This window comes from Pogona vitticeps, chromosome 7 (assembly GCF_051106095.1).
Source record: "Pogona vitticeps strain Pit_001003342236 chromosome 7, PviZW2.1, whole genome shotgun sequence".
Classification (NCBI taxonomy): domain Eukaryota; kingdom Metazoa; phylum Chordata; class Lepidosauria; order Squamata; family Agamidae; genus Pogona; species Pogona vitticeps.
In genome coordinates this window covers 7,400,361-7,419,141 of record NC_135789.1, presented here as the reverse complement: position 1 = coordinate 7,419,141, position 18,781 = coordinate 7,400,361, and the positions used below count along the sequence as shown (strand labels likewise).

The 18,781-nt window shown below is 45.9% G+C and overlaps 2 protein-coding genes across 4 annotated transcripts; one reads left to right on the top strand and one right to left on the bottom strand.

Annotated features, from left to right (window-relative positions):
- Window positions 1-654: 654 nt before the first annotated feature.
- Window positions 655-6,383, bottom strand: LOC110086806 (claudin-16). 2 transcript variants are annotated; one of them, XM_072978781.2, is made up of 5 exons: window positions 5,943-6,383; window positions 2,676-2,811; window positions 2,111-2,275; window positions 1,587-1,651; window positions 655-939 (listed from the first exon to the last, which is right to left on the bottom strand). In XM_072978781.2, the coding sequence occupies exons 1-5, from the start codon at window positions 6,045-6,047 to the stop codon at window positions 745-747; spliced, it is 666 nt and encodes a 221-aa protein (XP_072834882.2). In that variant the 5' UTR covers window positions 6,048-6,383; the 3' UTR covers window positions 655-744. The 2 variants fall into 2 exon arrangements, with proteins under 2 accessions (XP_072834882.2, XP_078235243.1); XM_078379117.1 differs by lacking the exon at window positions 5,943-6,383 and having other exon boundaries at window positions 2,676-3,854.
- Window positions 4,615-18,011, top strand: SLC45A1 (solute carrier family 45 member 1). 2 transcript variants are annotated; one of them, XM_072977684.2, is made up of 9 exons: window positions 4,615-7,153; window positions 9,893-10,303; window positions 10,836-10,928; window positions 11,675-11,899; window positions 13,971-14,704; window positions 15,886-16,039; window positions 16,658-16,834; window positions 17,171-17,376; window positions 17,612-18,011. In XM_072977684.2, exons 1-9 carry the CDS (start codon window positions 6,856-6,858, stop codon window positions 17,876-17,878), a joined length of 2,565 nt encoding a protein of 854 aa, XP_072833785.2. In that variant the 5' UTR covers window positions 4,615-6,855; the 3' UTR covers window positions 17,879-18,011. The 2 variants fall into 2 exon arrangements, with proteins under 2 accessions (XP_072833785.2, XP_072833784.2); XM_072977683.2 differs by lacking the exon at window positions 4,615-7,153 and adding an exon at window positions 7,982-8,273.
- Window positions 18,012-18,781: the final 770 nt, after the last annotated feature.

Here is an 18,781-nt window from a genome sequence, read left to right as displayed (position 1 = left end):
TATGAACTGAGCATAGGAATCGTCATCGATCCCAAGGCAGGTTGGACTGGGGTCAATCCTACACATTCTCCCATCTAATTGAGAAACTGGTAGGACCTCTGTAGGTTTTTTCAGCCATGTGCTGAAATCTGAAGCATAAGGAAGCAACATATGAAGGCAGCTTATGCAGGGCTTGGCCACTGTTCCATCTAACTCCATACCACCAACTGGCAACAATGGTTCTCTGGGGATCCAGAGATCCTTTTTCTAGCCCTAGCTCTTCAAGCAGATCCTTTCCTTGCCCTACCTGGTGGTCCTGGTGGCCTCCCCTCCAAAGGTGAACCAGGCCTGACCCTGCTTAGCTTCCAAAGTCTGACCCTCACGGCCATGCTTGGAGTGGTATGATGATGTTAATCCCTCACGCTCAGTCCTGTCAAGATGGGCGGGCGTCAGTTCTCCATCCTTTCCGCACACAGGATTACTCCCAAGCTGTGGGAGCTGCCGTGTGGTGGGCTTGAGCAGGGCTGCTCTGGGAGCGCAAGGGAAGGAAACGGGGCCGACGGATGAGGCCTGATTTAACCATGCGCATCACTGCCTAGTGCCTCTGGACAATGAGCAAAAGACCAGAATGAGGAAACCAGCCAGATGGTGAAGAAGAAAAAAAAGGAAAGAGGATAACTCCATCTGGTTTAATAGGCATCTGGTGTTCCAGCCAATGTTTTCCACCTCTGTCCTGAAGCTGGCCAAGGTTGCTGGACTCTGCCTTCACAGGTATGTGGCCTGCCATCTGGCCACCAGCTGGGGATGCGTGGAGTGTGGCTCCTTTCCTGGCATACGAGCCTGGAAGCACTCAGCAGCAAGCAACAAGAACCCACTGGCTGCTGCGCAAGCCGCCCCCACAGCTGCCATCCAGTAGGAGTAGCCCAGTTCGTACGTCACGCCCGGGATGCCAAAGCTGACCTGAAAGAGAACTGAGCTGGTGAGCCACCTGGGAGGGGCACACCAGTGCATGTAGATGAATCAAGAAGGGTAGAGAACCTCAGCCCCTGGGCCCGAATCTGGTCTCCTTGGTCCCCTCTCAGTCACTCTGGGATTCACTGGACTGTCACATCTGTTTCTTGGATGGATGGATGGATGGATGGATGGATGGATGGATGGATGGATGGATGGATGGATGGATGGATGGATGGATGGATGGATGGATGGGTGGGTGGATGGATGGGTGGGTGGATGGATGGATGGATGGATGGATGGATGGATGGATCATGGTGGCAGAGGGGATGATAGAAGATGTAGTCAAAATACTTACCTGTTCCAAGCTCAAAGTGAAAATTTATCTCCAATATTTCAACAAATATACAAATTATTTTGTGGGGGGAGAGGGACCCCTGATCTCTCCAGCCAGCTCACCGGGACACCCGAAACTGTTGCTGTGGCAAGATTCCTGCACAGAGCAGAATTCATCTGGATGGGCTCTAGAGTCCTTCCATAGATAAAATTAGGAGGACAACCCCCAGGGGTCCATGACTAAAAAGGTGTCCATAGCTTTCCAGATTTCTCCACTCTATTCGTAAAAGCAGTTCTTTCTTCATAAAGGCTACACTTACCTCTAGCTTATACTTCTGGACTGTGTCGATGCCGTACCAGAGAACAGCAATGGCCCCTGATAGCCCTATGGGATAGAAATCATCCCACATTAATAAAAAAAAATCCAAAGTCCAAAATCCAGAGGTAAGGAAAACTTTTATTAGAAGAGAGAGAGAGAGAGAGAGAGAGAGAGGAAGAGAGAGAATTGTCTTTGTTATTATGAAAAGGCACAACATAAGCTAGCTTGTGAGCTGTACAGAACTCTTCATCGCATAAGATCTGCACCGGTAATTAAAACCATCTTCACACCTCGATCGATCCATCGATCCATCCGTGTGTGTGTGTGTGTGTGTGTGTGTGTGTGTGTGTGTGTGTGTGAGAGAGAGAGAGAGAGTCTAAAATCTTTATTTTTAGTTAACTTTATTTTTAAAAAATTATTACAATTTTCATGATGGCCCTCCTAGAAAAAAAAAATTATTGTGGAGGTAAAAAAAAAAATCACACTTAGCTCCGTACCATAGGAAAAGGTTGAGGTGACACTTACCGCCCAGGAGAAAGGTGGTCCCAGCAGCGAGAGAAAACTTGCGTTTCCGTGTGCGTGTGTCAGGGAAAAGCTTGGTGCAACTCATCCCGGCAACGAAAGCTGGCATGGCAGAAAGAGACAGAAGCCCAGACAGAATCACCAAGACCCGAGTGACCACGAGAACAGCTGCAGAGCGGGGAAGAGCAGAGTCAATGGCAGCCTAGAATGGAGGTGAGATCAGGCATTCGGTATGGCTTTATCGGCCCCTTCCAACTCAATCATTCTGCGATTCTGCGGTTCCCTAATCACAGTGGTAGTAGTGCGGTGGTCAAAGTTGAGGTATGATCATGACATCCCGCCCCATCAAGTTTCCGGGTGCTGAAAATCACCTTTTTTTGACTGGAAAAAGAGAGGTTAGGCCACAGCTGGGAGCCACAGAAGCCATCTTGGGTGGGTGTGGAACTTAGGCAGCCCTGCGTCACACTTTGCCCGCCCACCCCCTGGTTCTACACCCTTGGGAAGGAGCTGCTCATCATCTCAGTCTGGTCCCACCAGGCAGGATGGATTCATCCCCCCCCCCATTTACCTGGATGTTCACTGAGATAAGAAATTGGGATGTCACAGGTCCAGAGGTCGGCCACGTTGTCAAAGATACACTCACTCCACAGTCCACGGCACCGGACACTCAGGCCCACGGAAGAGAGGGGGTCTTTGGCATCTTGCTGGAGGAAGGAAGGAAGGAAGGAAGGAAGGAAGGAAGGAAGGAAGGAACGAACGAACGAACAAACGAACGAACGAAGGAATGAACGAAGGAACGAACGAAGGAACGAAGGAACGAAGGAACGAAGAAACGAAGGAACGAAGGAACGAAGGAAAATTAATATCATATGGTAGAACACAAGGAGATGGCAAGGTGGTGACCCTGATTTCACAGAGGGGAATCTGTTTTAATCTGGCATTTAAGGAGCTTTCCAAGGTTCTGAAACGTACAGTATCCCCCTGATCACCAGGAGAGGCTTTCTTCTTGATCCCACCCCCTTTATAGATACATTTTCTGGGGGCACAGGAGAGGGCCTTCTCTGTCACTGCTCCCAAACTGTGGAACTCTCTCCCACTAACTAACTAACTAACTAACTAACTAACTAACTAACTAACTAACTAACTAACTAACTAACTAACTAACTAACTAACTAACTAACTAACTAACTAACTAACTAACTAACTAACTAACTAACATATAAGTTATATATAAAAATATACATCAGCTAACTAGCTAAATAAATAAATAAATAAATAAATAAATAAATAAATAAATAAATAAATAAATAAATAAATAAATAAAGGTCCAGGGCTTTAGACAGCGCTTTTAAAGTTCAGACTAAAATCCATAGTGGATTCTCTGCATCTACAAAATTGATGTCACCAGCCAACTCCACCTCACCAAACTGCATAGAATAAGTATGCCTTGCACCAGTCTCCGAGGGGCCTTGCCGTCATGGGGAAACCACAACATTTCCACACAGACCATGCAGGGGTCACAGGTTAGTCTGTGCAGTGGCCTCCCACAAATCTGGAGTCCTTCCTCCATCTTAGATTTACAGTTCCTTTGCCATCCTTGCTGTTGGCATGTGTCAAAGTGTGTCCTTCCTTCCTTCCTTCCTTCCTTCCTTCCTTCCTTCCTTCCTTCCTTCCTTCCTTCCTTCCTTCCTTCCTTCCTTCCTTCCTTCCTTCCTTCCTTCCTTCCTTCCTTCCTTCCTTCCTTCCTTCAGAAGGCAATCTAGAAGTTCCCTGATGGAAAAAGCCTGGCCTTGAGACAGGGTGGACTAAAGAGAACTCGGGAGCAAACAGTTACAAATAAAGGAGTTCCCTGTCACTCATTACTTTTTTGTTTTTGAAGAACTGTCCAACAAAACCACATTTCAAAAGTCCAGGAAGGGTCAACGTGGCTTTACTGGAGTAACATCCATAGGGTCCCTTCCAGCTCTGCAGTTCCAAGATGATGATGATGATCCTTTTCAAGTTTGACCCAAAGGGGTCTTTCCAACCAGATGGCTTGCCCCCCCCAATTGTTAATGGGAAAATGAGAGTCAAAGGAGGTCTTTGAGGGTGACACACAGGTAAGAAGATTAGCAAAGCAATTTGTTTTCAAAGGAGCAGGATTCCTCAGGAGTCACCTTACTTGCTGTAGCCAGTGAAAAAGAACTCAAAAATGAACTGGGTACCGCCGGCAGAAACTGCGGGATACCTTGGAGTGCAAAATCAGAACAAGCGCTTTTGACCTTTCTAAGAGTGTAAAGAATGCTGCCGGCCTCCGGGTGCCCCGTAGTGCCATTTTAACATTTCTATGGCAACTGAGTTTCGGTTTCTTTGCCAAAAGATCTCCCCCTCCCAGCTCCCAGTGTGACGGGATGTTCCATTTTTTAAAAAAAGAAAAGAGGAGAAGTTTGCAGGATGGGACTAGAGTATAGCTCTAGGCACCCCAGTGATAAGAGAGCAAAGATTAGAAAAAAATCCTGGTGTTTCTTCTTCTTCTTCTTCTTCTTCTTCTTCTTCTTCTTCTTCTTCTTCTTCTTCTTATTCTTCTTATTCTTATTCTTATTCTTATTCTTATTCTTATTCTTCTTATTATTATTATTATTATTAATCCCCAGATCTCAGAGGCAGGACACCCTCTTTGAAATGCAGGGAACTCTAGACTGAAAAAAAAGAGAGAATATTTTTCAAGCTCTGCTGGCACAGAAGAGGGTTACAGGGTGAATAAATTCCAACATAGCAGCTGGCAGTGCGGTGCAGTGGGTAGAGTTCAAGAAACCTGAATTAGAATTCCAGCCTGGGAATGGAAACTCACTAGGGGTGCTGACAGTGGGGGGGGGGGGAATGATTTCTTTAACTTTATCTTGAAAACCCTACTAGAGTCACTGAATGTTGGGTGAGGCTTGATTGCACATAAGAGCAACCGTTAAATGCGTTTAAAGTCATTTTCCAAGGCATTTGGATAGAGGGTTTTTTGAGTTCTATATCATTGTAATTTCAGCCCTAAAACTATGGCTATTGAACAGGATTGCCTTTGAGAGCAATAACATACATTGACCCTAACAAATTGTTTCCCCAAACCATGGAAGAAGCAACGGGAAGACATGACTTTTTTTAAAAAAATAAATCTTTTGAATGCCTCTAGCCCTGGAGTGTTCACCTCCTCCCGAGGTGATTCGTTCCATTGTCATACTGCTCTAACGGTTAGGAAGTTTTTCCTGATCTTTAATTGAAATCTTCCTGTAACTTGAGCCCATTATTTTCTCTCCCCATCACTCTGCAGAAATTTCCGACAGCGGTGAAGCCGCGTTAGCTTCTTGTAGTAAAAACAAAAAAGTAGAGTCTGACAACACCTTAAATATTAAAAGTTTTTAAGCATCATGCTTATATTTAAAGAAGTTGGCTGCAGCCCACTTTTTTTTATGCTAAATAAAATGTGTTAGTCATTTGGGAAACACAGGACTCTTCATCATTCCGACAGCCTCCCTTTTCTCCTTCTTTTCCAGTTCTGCTACACCTTTTGAGATAGCGCCCAGCTCCAGGTATACCAGAGCACCTCTATCCAAACAGGAATTCCTTGAGTGCCGAAAGACGGCTGCTTATCACAAGGCGAGCTTCTCATGCCTCCTTTAATTTGCATATTAGCTTGCTTTGTTTTGCGATTGGTCGCTGGGAGGTGAACACAAGCTCGCTTTGCGAGTATGATCACTCCGACATGGAGGCTGGATGGAATTGAGTCGCTCCGATGCGACTATCAGCTTTGAATGAAAATCTGGATTTTGCCCACCCCAGCCACAATCCTGCTCCCACTGAGTCTTACCTTCCAGCAATCGAATCCAGCGCACAGAATGAGCAGCAAAAGGCTCAGGCTCCCAAGAAGCAGGGTCAACACCTCCACAATCATTACTGCTGCTGTGATTGCCATTCCACCTTCCGCCAGGATTTCGTCTTGTTAAGCAGGCTAACATCAGCGTGTTCCCTCTTGTGGAAAAAACAGAGAGTACGTCTCCAGTACATAGGAGGTCGCTGTGTTGATTCGTAAGAACAGAACCAATCTCTGGATCCAAAGGCGGGTCATCCTTCGATTAACCCCGTGACAACTCCGCAGCACTGTGCAAGCCTCCAGGTTTTCCAGGATTCTTCATCCGGCTTATGGTAAAAACATTAGTCAGCTATCGTGAAGAAGAAAAACACAAGGATCTTTGACATGTCTGTCCCTCATGGCTTCTGTTTTTGAACCCTGTTCCTGGTGCGTATATTTTAGCAGTAAGATCAGAGGTTGACAGACGTTCTTGGACTACAACTCCCAGAAGTCTTGGCCAGCCCAGCTAGTGGCGAAGGCTTCTGGGAGTTGTAGTCTGAGGACACAACTGGGAACCACTGTGGCTTTGAGTGACAGGTCAGGAGTATGACTGTATCGGCCAATATTTTGGGATTTGCTCCATAGTGAGCACCAGTGATATTCAAGCTATTTCAGCCAATTAATTTTGCTCACGCCCCTGGCCTGACGCTCTAACTGCTACTCTACACTGCCCAATATAAACCTTTGGATATGCTACACAGGAACTGTTCATGGGGTGGTGGTGTTACACTGTTGTTACTCTGTTGGTCAGAATCCTGTTGCACATTTACGCCTGCATAAGAGAAATTGCATTTTTATTTATTTATTTGATTTATACCCCACCCATCTGGCCTAAAAGGCCACTCTAGGTGGCCATGCTCTTTAATTAACAATGTGTTGGTTGCACTCCTGGTGGTGTGCTTCGTTGTATGATCAGCAGGTAACCAGGAATACACCTCCCATCTTGTTAATAGTCTTGCATGCTGCCTGGAGAAGGTGTAGCTGGGCAGGGCCTTTCTGGGCTGGAGTGGCTGTCAATCAATCCAGCACTAACCAATCATTCTCTGCTGGCTTTGGATTCAAAGAGAGCCCTGCCTCTCTGCTGAGTGCTCTTTTCCCTCTCTTGAGTGTGTTGAAGTCTGTCTTGAAGGCAGTCATGTCTGTCAGTTTGCTTTTTGATCTGTCCAATGGTAAGTAAGGTCAGCTTTTATTCTTTCTACTATTACTGTCTCAAAAAAGTGAGTGATCGAGACTTGGAAGTGCCGGTTAAAGGGGTGGAAAACTCTGTGGAGCTATTCTGCTCTTTGAATCCCTGCACTTCTAGAGGGATTTGACCAAAAATTCAAAACGACAACAATTTTATTCATTGTGTACGAATTGCCAGTCATATTCCGATTGGTTTTTTTAAAAAAGCAGTTTAAATGAGTTTTAAGCATTTAAACTTTATTAATCATGTCTTTGCTTTAGTTTGACACGTTATTTTAATACAGTACTGTTTTAACATGGTAATTGTTGCTTTTAAATGTGTTCCTAGTATTGATTTTATTTACCATTTTTAATGCATTTGTTTCATTCTTTTAAAATATTTGTATATGTGTTTTTTTATTTTAAATATTATCTTTTAATGATGTATGCTGCTTTGGGTCTTTTTTTTTTTTGGTCTAGATGAGTGGGATATAAATCTAATAACATAAATAAATAAATTTAAGGAGAAAGGCGAGTAAAAATATTTTTGGACATTAAAATAAATAAAGATTGCATTTTAAAATCTATATTCTAAGCTGCCTTGCATTCCACAAAGGGGAAAAAAAGGGTGGGGTGAGGATAAACGAATAAAATAAAGACAATTCTGTTGGAAGTGAGAAAATTCTTCTGTCCTAGCTGGTGAAAGGTACACATAATTTCCCTGATGAAACCAAAAGCTTTTTTTAAAAAAAATGTGGACAAAGCTTTTGCATCTTGCTGTCGGTTTGGATAAAGACCACTCTGACCCTTTCTTAAACTGCATGAAACACGTCTAAAAGATGGGAAAATCCAGTCCTGCCACCTTAAGGCAGGGGAAAAAGGAGAGAAGGCGGGTGCTTTTTCTGCAGAGCCGCTGCTGGTGGTGGGAAGATGATGGTGACATCATCCACCCAGCCCTCGTACGGGAGGAGTGGGAAACGGGGGTGGGTGGGGGGAAATCAACCAACGCTTCAAGGGGCCCGGCAAGCAAACCCAAGACACCAGAGAAAACAGCAAGATTTTGGACCTCACATCTTTCGTCCCTTCAGTTTTCCAAAGGATGCTCAACCTTCTGGCATAATCCAGGTAAGTCTCTTTCCTCCTGCAAGCTGGACCAGCCGGGCCTTCCGGGCAAGGATGCTCGGGAGATGCTGATGCAGCAGACGCAGGACCGGAGGAGAGAGAAAGGGACAGGCTGACATTTATTTTAGCTGGGTGAGCTATTTAAGGGAAAGCTTGATTCTGCAGTAAAGGGGGGAAAGTATTCCCTCAGTGATCATGATTTTAGGCTTTTCCCCTCTCCCCTTTCCCCCTGTCTCCCTCCTTTCTCTCCTTCCCTCTGGAATCAGAGGGTGGGAACATTACTTTTTTTTCTCTCCAAATGGCATTTCCCAGAAATAAGCAGTCAGCGTGTCATGGGGTGGGGTGGGGGAAGCAACGTTCCCCAAATCTATTTGAGATCAGAATGTTCTGCTAAGAGCTGTACCAGTTAAGGATGCTGCAAAGCCCTTGCTCAGATCTGAGGGCTTGTTCCTGACCCTTTTGATTCTCGTTATTTTAAAGTGGCTAGTCCTCATGGTTCCAGAGACACAGGAGGTCATAGGCAGGCCATACTTTATCCGGTCTTTTTTTTAAATGTGACCAACATGGTAGGATGATTCATTTGATTGGACAAATAGCTTAGGCTGCTCGTGGTTGTTGTTTTTTTTCCCCTCCCAGAAGTAATTTTGCTGGTTAAACAGTCAGCAAGTCAGATCAAGGAGCTGCGTGATATCCCGGGGGGGGGGGGGGGGAAATCCCCGCAGACAGAAATCAAGCTTTTCAGGAAGAACACTGAACTTTGCTTTTCTTCCTGCAAAGCAGAAAAGTGGGGGGCCCTCTTGTTGTTCTTGTTTTAAAAATTGTAGTTAGTTAATTTATGTTTTTAAATGGATTGTTGTCGCTTTCCTGCTTTGAACATGTTCTGGTGCCACTCATCTGGCACTTGTTTGATCCGTTTGGATGTGTATACTTAACCCTTTTTCGTGTCACATACTGCCTCTGAAGAAGGCCAGCTGCCTTGGGTCCTTTTTCAGGAGAAAGGTGAGGGGTAAGATGATCTTGAATGAATAAAATAAAATAAAATATGTTAGCTTGCAGTTCTTATGGCCAGTTAAGTATGTCTTAGAATTGAGACATTTTGACCTTTTAGGCTGGGCAAAAACCAGGGACTTGAGTGACAGAAGTTGCTGTCAAGTTGGACATCAGTTGCATCTGGAACCATGAGGACTAGCCACTTGACTCGAATTTTTTTCTCCCAATGACTCAGATTTGACTTGCAATTCAGAACTCACCCACCTCATCCTTTTCTTCTAGGGGGGCAGGGGAAGCTTGCTTTTCCTAGGGGCTCAGACATGGGGTTTGGTATTTGGGACTAAAGATTTGGGCCTCGGATCCAAGGATTCGAACTTGGGACCCAGACCCAAAAGTTTTTGCCTGGACCTGGGACTTGGTACCAAAGACTCTGACTCAGTCTTGGGACTCAGAACCCAAAAGACTTGTCAAGATCCGTGATAAATAAATCTGTGCCAAACCTAGGAAACGGCCAAAGATTGATGTATTCCAGCGCGGCCGGATTCAGCTTAAGGGCCTACGGTTCCCGACACCCCCTGTGATAATGGAATGAAAGGGCATGAAGCGAAATAAACCCTGCTCTTTCTGTACAGGCAAGGCCACCATGATCCCTCCGGTCGCCGCGGCGAGTCCTTCCGGCGAGGCGCTCTTCCCCGCCCTCTCCTCTCAGGAACGGTGGTGCTCGCAAGTGGCCGGCTACGCCGGCTCCATCCCCCGCCATATCAGCCACCGGGCCAACAACTTTAAAAGGCACCCCAAGAGGAGGAAACACATCCGGCCGTCCCCGCCGCCTCCCCCCAACACCCCTTGCCCCATCGACCGCATCCATTTTGGCGAGATCCACCCGCCACGGTCCTTCCTGGAACTGCTGTTCAACGGGTGCATCCTTTTCGGGATTGAGTTCAGCTACGCTATGGAGACCGCCTACGTGACGCCCGCCTTGCTCCAGATGGGGCTGCCGGATCAGCTTTACGGGATGGTTTGGTTCATCAGCCCCATCCTGGGTGAGTGACTGAAGGGTGCGGGGGTGCCCCAACCAAAAACCCACTCAATAATAATAATAATAATAATAATAATAATAATAATAATAATAATAATAATAATAATAATAATAATAATAATAATAATAATAATAATAATAATAATAATAATAATAACCATCATCATCATCATCATCTTTACTTTGTTATGGGTCCTCAGACTTACCACGACCCTAATAGAGTTTTCATGGTAAGCGAGATATTTAAGGAGTGGTTTTACCCGTTCCACGCTCCCCAGTGAGTTTCCGTGGTTGAGCAGAGATTCGAACCCAGGTCTCCTGAGTCCTAATCCGCCCCTCTATCCACCATGGGGAATCTTCCATCAAATCACTCCCAATTTCTAGGAAGCCTTTCCAGGGTTTTCTCAGCACAGAGTACTTAGATGGGGTGAGTCTTTAAAGGGGACTCCACATTTTGGCGGTGATGGTGGTTTTGCTGCAATAGATTTAATGCAACTGTGTGTTATGATTAATCCCAGTTTTTCTCTCTGCTTCAGGCTTTTTGCTTCAGCCTTTGTTGGGTGCTTGGAGCGACAGGTGTACTTCACCTTTCGGGAGGAGACGGCCATTTATATTAGTTCTGGCCATTGGTAAATACCGTCTTTGACCTTCTCTCTGCAGGGAAATATTGAATGCTTATAACAGATGGGTTTAAATGTTTGCATAGCGCCACATTCTATGTGGCATAATAGACTGAATTTTTCCGGATTGGTTCTATTCTATTCCCTCCCCTCCACAAAAAAACCAATGGAAAGTAGCAAGCAACGCAGTAAGTAAAATACTGAGTTACAGCTTTGACGATATAACAAATCAGATAGGTGTGAGCGTTCTGTTGAAGAGTTTTGAACTCCTGGTAAATTCCCTTTCTGCTATCCAGCAGAAATACAGAGACCCTCTGAGAACAGCGACACGTTCCCGAGAGTCCACCCCTTCCTCATTAGCCAGCCTTTAAAGTCTCACTAACTCATTCGTGGAACATTTTTAGGAGAAAGAATATAAAACATTTCTGGACTTCCAGTCGCTTGAAATTACAGACTTGTGCATGCTGCTTCTTTCATTGTACACACGCTTAGCAACCAACCAAACAGATCAACAGCACACAAACAACTGCTGCCAACAAATGAAAGAGAGAGAAGGACAATCAGCAGAGCGGGCTTTCTCTGAATTCAAAGACTGGAATGAATGAATGATGGTTTAGTCTATAAATAGATGGATTGCCTGTAAACAGGCAATCACCCTAGTCCAGAAAAGTCCCTCCCACTCACTCAAATCTACAGAAAGCATGCGAGGTTGCAAATTAAACTCAAACGTGTTCTCCTCGATTTCCTGGCCACAGGGGCATTGGCAGGGCTCTCCCTGATGCTGAACGGCAGGGACATCGGTCTCTCCTTGACGGACACCATGAACAACCACAAGTGGGGGATAGTGCTCACCATTTGTGGCGTCATCCTGATGGACTTCTGCGCAGATTCCGCGGACAATCCCAGCCATGCCTACATGATGGACATGTGTAGCCCATCAGATCAAGACAGGGGACTAAATATTCATGCCCTCTTAGCAGGTGAGTTTTGACCAGCCCCACCATGACCAACAGCAACATTTTGTATTCACATAGAGCAGGGGATCCATGGGATCAGGATCCATTGATTCACTTATTCAGGCTTGAAGCTATTAAAAATATTATAAGAAAAATCCTAGAATTTTTTTCCCCTAAAGGTGAAGTTACCAGAACTGGCCACTAGAGGGAGCCAGAGACCATGCTATAGGTCGTATTCGCTGTTAAAACAGCGGTGCTACCACACCATATTTTTCCATGTATAAGACGCCCCCATGTATAAGACGCCCCCCACTTTTCTAATTCAAAATTAAGAAATCTAAGTGGGGCTTAGCAAGTGTAGGGGGGAAAGGGATCAAAGCGCTTTGATCCCTGCTTTCCCCTCCACTTGTTTTTGTTCTCTCCTCAGCTTACTTCTGTGTATAAGACGACCCTCAATTTTTAGTCTTATACATGGAAAAATGTTTTTTTTTTCAGCATCCACAGGGGTGGGCTTTGAGCCAATCCTCTGTGGATACGGAGATCCTACTGTCCTGGTTGTAGCACAAGGTAGAAAACCTACATTCTTAGGCTCATCTTCCCAGGTTTCGTCAGTAACCAGGATGGCTGAGGGAATCTGGGAGATCTTTCCCCAAACTTTACTCTTCCCAAAACCAGATTTTAAAATTTAGCATATTCTGGGCGCTTCATATACATTGTATTGCTGCAATATGAAAAGGAAGGTGTATTATCTAAATTAGTATTATGAGAGAAGGACACATATGCACCTCTAGAATCCTAAATTTATTATTATTTCAAAATCCATAGACAGATATACTGCATAAATAATAATCACATGCCATCAAGTCTGTTCTAACTGATGAGCCTTTTCGGGGCTTTTCCAGGTAGAGAAGACACAGAAGTGCTTTACCCTTCTCTTCCTCTAGGGGGCGCTCTGGGGCTCTGCAGCTTGCCCAAGGCCACCCAGGCTGGCTTTTCCCCCAGGAGTCCTTGAAGGGCATTCAAACTCCCAACCTCTGGCTCTGCAGTCAGACACACCTAAACTACTGAGCTATTCAGCTAGATATACTGCATAGTGACAAATGATACATGCAAATTAGGTGTGTGTTTATCGACTTTTGGGCTCTCCAAATTATTTGGACTTCAGTTCCTAGAGTTTCTGGAAGTGCTGATTGGTTGAGAGTTAAAATCATCAGGGGAGGCCTTTCTCTCGTTCCCATCACTTTCACAGGTGCGTTTGGTGGGTGTCACAAGAGAGGGCCTTCTCGGTGGCTGCTCCCAGACTCTGGAACTCCCTCCCACTGGAGGCCAGCTTGGCCCCATCTTTGCTGTCCTTCCACAAGCAGGCCAAGACCTTCCTCTTCAGGCAAGGTTTCCCTGAGTGACTGGCTGCCTGAGTGGGGTTTTTTAATGGATTGTTGTGCCTTACTGCTTTGATTGTGTTTTGGTGTTGCTTATGTTTTTCAGTATAGTATTGGTTTGATCTGGGTTTTTTTTAGTATTTTTCTACTCTCTGTTCTGCTCATTGTTAGTTTTAATATTGTCTTTTAAGGATGTAAGCTGATTAGGTCCTTTCAATATTTAAATTAAACTAAACTAAACTAAACTAAAGCAAAATAAAACAAAACAGAGGCCAAATGTTGAGACCTCCAGATGGTCTCCTAGCAGGAGTTCTAATTTTGTTCACCAAGCTTCAAGCCTAAGGGTAAGAGGAGATTCTAGAGGGCATTCATATCCTTAAGATTAACCTCCTCTGTCTTCCCTTTTGCCACAGGATTTCCTAAAAGACAGGTGCCTCTGCAATCAAAGCTCCCAATTAACTTCTGGTGGCTAATCAGGGCTGGGGCACAGCACGCTAAATGCAAGATAGAGAGGCAGTGAAAAACCCATGTTCCGATAATCACATGTTTAGCCACCTTCCAGACAGGTGTAGAAGTCTCTTCTACAAATAAAACTAAACCAGTCCTCTAAATTTGACCCCGAGCTTGGATTCTGTCCTTCAGCCTTCGGTCCTGAGTTCCAGTCCTGCCCTTCCAGGTTCAATTCTGCTGTTCAGTTCTGTTCTGCCTCCCGACAGGTCTTGGAGGCGGCTTCGGCTACGTCGTGGGAGGCATCAACTGGGACAGGACCCGCTTCGGGAGGGCCGTGGGGGGCCAGCTGCGCGTCATCTACATCTTCACCTCCGTCACCTTGACGGCCGCCACCGTCTTGACGTTGATCAGCATCCCCGAACGGGCCTTGCCATCCTATAACAAGAAGAAAAAAGTGATGAAAAGCCCCAGCTTGCCACTCCCTCCTTCCCCACCCCTCCTCTTTGAGGACTGTGTGAATGGAAACCTCGCCGCCCCGAACCCGGTGCATTTGTACACCAGTTTCACCAGCCCCATTTCTCCCCTCAGCCCTCTCACGCCGAAGTACGGCAGCTTCATCAGCCGAGACAATTCCCTGACGGGCCTCAGCGACTTTGCCTCGTCCTTCGGGACGTCCAACATCGACAGCGTCCTTATAGACTGTTTCACGGGGGGCCACGAGGGCTACACGGCCCTCCCGGCTAGCCTCCCCAGGCAGGCCACCAGCGTCAGCTTCCCCCGAGCTCCAGATGGCTTCTACGGCCACGAGACGGCTACCTCGGAAGGGGGCGACCCTTTAGGGTTGCCAAATGTTGAAGGCTTGAGGGTGGGATCTTTGGATGCCATCAAACCCCGGTCCTCGGGAATCCTAAAACGGCCCCAGACTTTGGCTATTCCAGATATCATCACAGGCAACATTCCCGAAAGCAGCCGGAGAAGGAATGTCACCTTCAGCCAACAGGTGAGTGGAAGAAACCGAGGCCGTGGTGTCAGTTCTCCATTTTTACTTGCTTAGGAAAGTGTTGGCGCTCAAACGTACATTGCTACATCATCAGAGAACGATAAGGTCAAATCCTCTTGCGTAACGTATGCCGGCATAAGCGATCTGCTGCTCTGGAGACATCGTTCCTAATTATGCCGGCATATGTTACGCAGGAGGATTTTGGCCACTGTTTCTTAATTTTAAACTGTCTTGTTGGTTTTGAAAGGAACTCTTTGCTTTGATCATGACTTCTTAGCAGCCACGTTGATGCGCTCCTTATCGTTGCTTCAATTCTGTGAGTAATTTGTGGGGTCGTACATTATGAATGAGTTGGTTGCCCTGGCCAATAAGCTGAGAAAATACATGAAGTTCTCTCTGGTTCCCCCTACTGGGCAATTCTGATGTTGCATGTTGGAAATAGAGGTCAAAGTCAAGACAAAATTGTGTAATATATTTCCTGTGCCGCTTAGGATTGATAAGAGAATGACAACTTTCTCAAAATGCCCCCAATAATAGCTTAACATTCCTTTATAAAGCAGCTTCTGAAAGGGGCTTGGTTTTAATTGCTGCATGCATGTAATTCAGATGTTTTTCTTTACACCCAAAAAGGAACTGTGTTCTCATAGCTACAAATTTCCCAGATAGGTATAAGTTCCTCAAGTCGTCCACCCCTTTCTCATTAACTGGCACTCAAGAGTAACTCATTATATTACTTGGCAACCAAAAAGTAACTAGCTACATTGAAGCTCTTAATTTTATTTAAGCTTCCCTGGAAATCCTGTGTGTGTATCAGATTGCCATTGGGAATACAAGCCACCTCTGGTAGAAGCATGCTCAGTGGGCTCTTACATTGCCAAAGAGCCAAAGGGGAGTGATGGATCTGGCTGACCATAGAGTATGTTAGCATCTATCTTTAAGACTTGACAAATGCACAGTGGAGGCTTAGTTTCCACCAAATGATTCGCTCCAGAGTTCCTTTTGCCCTGCTAAAGGGGCCACAACTTCCAGAATTCTGCATGTCAGCCGGCGGACCGAAGGGTTCCTCCTCCAGCAAAGCAGCTTAGCTAGGTTCTGTTTCCAGTATTGCTGGTTGGTTTTTTTTTTCCCCCGGAGGGATAGAGTGATGCCAGCTTTACTGACGGGTCATCATTGTGGCACAGGTCGCCAACATTCTGCTGAACGGGGTGAAGTACGAGAGTGAATTGAACGGATCCGGCGAACTCTCTGAGCAGCCGCTCTCGATGAAGCTGCTGTGCTCCACCATCTGCCACATGCCGAAAGCCCTGCGCAACCTCTGCATTAACCATTTCCTTGGTAAGTCTGTGAACAACCCATCTGTCCAGATGTTTGGGTGAGTGGGTTCTGTGTGGATGTTGTGCGAGGGGGGGGTCTAAGGCTTGTGAACCAGCCCATCCTCTTAGTTGGAGTCATGGCCAATTAAAAGCAAAAAACAACGAGCCTGCCTCGCCTTTCTTCTCTTTTCCCCCCTGTGCAGCACTGATATAGCGCTATATCACATAGCACTATTATATAGTCCTGTTCAAACCATTCTGGCTTTTAAAAAAGTAGAAGCCCCCAGTGGCAGGGGGGAAAAAAACACTGACTCATAAGCAAAAAGGGCTGGGCTGATTCGCATTGGCTATTGGGTCATGTGGTCGTTGGGAAATGCTTTGAATTCACCTGTGCTCATTATGGAACAAATCTTGAGGTATTTCTCAAATGTAACCATTACCTTAGATGGGAATTCTCCCCTTTTTTGCAGCCTGACCTTTAGGCAATGAGTGAAAATGGTTAGGGGCCCCGGGATTCTCTTCCGGTTGGATGACCAAACGGTGGAGTTATCATTTAGCACCGAGATGAGGTTTAATGGTTGAAAGCCATGGATCGTCAACTCCACTTCATATGCCTTGCTTTGCCTTATTTTTCCTTTAGGCTGGCTCTCCTTTGAGGGAATGCTTCTGTTCTACACCGACTTTATGGGAGAGGTGGTGTTCCAGGGAGACCCAAAGGCCCCACATGAGTCGGAAGAGTATCAGAAATACAATGCCGGTGTGACCATGGGCTGCTGGGGCATGTGCATCTATGCATTTAGTGCTGCACTTTATTCAGGTGATGATGATGGTGATGGTGATGGCAAGTCCATTCTGACTTATGGCAACCTTTCCCAGAGTTTTCTAGGTAGAGAAGACTCAGAAGTGGTTTCTCATTCCCTAATTATTAATCAGATCTGTGGTGGGAGAATCAAAGAATGCCAGGGATTTCCTAGTGATGAAGTTTGGGTGTAACTCCCTTGAAGGGAACAGTAAAACCTGGAGTGGATTCACAGCCCAGCTGGAACGGGAGTCACCAGCTGCCACTAGGCTGCCATTGCTTTGAATTCTGGCCATGAAATATCTCCGGCTGGCTCTGTTTGAGAAAACAGATTTTTCCCCTTTTGTTTTACAGCCTCCCTCGAAAAACTGGAGGAATACTTCAGCATCCGTACGCTGTATTTTATAGCGTATCTTGCCTTTGGACTCGGGACGGGTTTAGCAACTTTGTCCAGAAATATCTACGTGATTTTGTCACTCTGCGTGACATACGGGATTCTGTTTTCAACGCTTTGCACACTTCCATATTCTCTTTTGTGCGACTACTACCAGAGCAAGAAGGTATGTTTTGAAGCCGCAGTTTTTGGGGGGCCAACATTTTGCTGGCAGAAATTCTTTTATTTATTTATAAAGAAGATGCCTTTGTTCTGCTGTAGCCGGCCTGAATCGGCTGGCTACAGCTGAGCGTGTCACAGCGGAACGATTGTAGGCTAAAGTTTTGCTAGTAAGAAAGCGATTTATAAAATAAGCTTCCTATTCTTTTTTTCCTTAAAAAAAAACCTTTTAAAAAAACCAGTTCGCAGGATCCACTGAAGACGGCACCAAGCGGGGAATGGGGGTTGACATTTCCCTCCTCAGCTGCCAGTACTTCCTGGCCCAGATCCTCGTCTCCGTGGTGATGGGGCCCTTAACGGCGGCCGTGGGCAGCGCCAACGGGGTGATGTACTTTGCCAGCGTGACGTCTTTCCTGGGCTGCTTGTATTCCTCCCTCTGCATTGTCTACGAGATCACGCCGAGCGAGGAGCTGCCGGAAGAGGAGCAGCCTCTGATGCTGAGCGCATGACGTTGGGGTTCGTGGCCATCCTGGCCAGTGTGCCAGTCCTTTCGCCACGGTGCTGCTGTGGAAGAGACAATTTTAAAAAACAAGGGATCTGCACGGACATTGGCATCTAATTAAAAAAAATGGAACACCACAAGATGGCTGGTTTGTGTTCTGTACTTGTCAACTCAGAAGTAACTCCCTCAAGTAGCTTTTATTCCCTGTTCTAGGTCAATGGGTATAAAACTTGAGTGGGTTCCGATGTTAAAGTGTGACCTACACGGGAAGAACTGTGTTTGGACAGAGAAGGCAACATTGGTTCAGAGCCGGCCCTGCCAGTTGGGTAGAGTCTCCTTTATTATTCCACACCCTCACCTCAAAGAAGCTGGACCCTCCCGCAGGATCAGCTTTCCCCTTGGCTCCCTCTTCCCGACACCCTTGCAAGGTCGACCAGGCAGAGGAGCGAAAACGATAGGCGTTAAGCTGATTCTCGTGGCCAAATAGAGATTCAATCCTGCGTCCCACCAGATATTCTGTCCAGTGCTTTAACTGCTACGCGGCGCTGCGTCAGTCTTCATGGTTCATAGGACGTAGGAATAAGTTTCCCTCACATAATTTAACGGTGTATGTCGGTGCTTCTTCCCCAAATCCTTAATTTTCCAAAATAAGACTAATCTACTCCGGCTTGCCTTGGAAGCCATATTAAAGTGGCTAGAAGTCAGTTTCAACTCGACAGCGCAGAACGACAATAACAACAATATATTATAAGATCTCAGGGCGGCTTGTTTTGTGCTCCCTGGCATAGGGGTCAAAATGCAACACTTTTACGAATTTTGAGGAATTCCTGCAACATTTAGACTAAAATCTGGAACAGGTGCATTGTACTACCACAAGATAAAAATGAGGGGTGCCAGCATTGCTTGGATC

Bases quoted from the DNA above. Each gene is read 5' to 3' on its own strand.
- LOC110086806 (XM_078379117.1), bottom strand. From the start codon at position 2,976: ATGATATTAATTTTCCTTCGTTCCTTCGTTCCTTCGTTTCTTCGTTCC. The intron at 1,652-2,110 runs GTAAGTGTCACC...TCTATCCCATAG, and splicing joins GACCACCTTTCTCCTGGGCG to GGCTATCAGGGGCCATTGCT. The intron at 940-1,586 runs GTAAGTGTAGCC...GTTCTCTTTCAG, and splicing joins TCCAGAAGTATAAGCTAGAG to GTCAGCTTTGGCATCCCGGG.
- SLC45A1 (XM_072977684.2), top strand. From the start codon at position 6,856: ATGTGTTGGTTGCACTCCTGGTGGTGTGCTTCGTTGTATGATCAGCAG. The intron at 10,929-11,674 runs GTAAATACCGTC...TCCTGGCCACAG, and splicing joins TATATTAGTTCTGGCCATTG to GGGCATTGGCAGGGCTCTCC. The intron at 14,705-15,885 runs GTGAGTGGAAGA...ATTGTGGCACAG, and splicing joins ATGTCACCTTCAGCCAACAG to GTCGCCAACATTCTGCTGAA.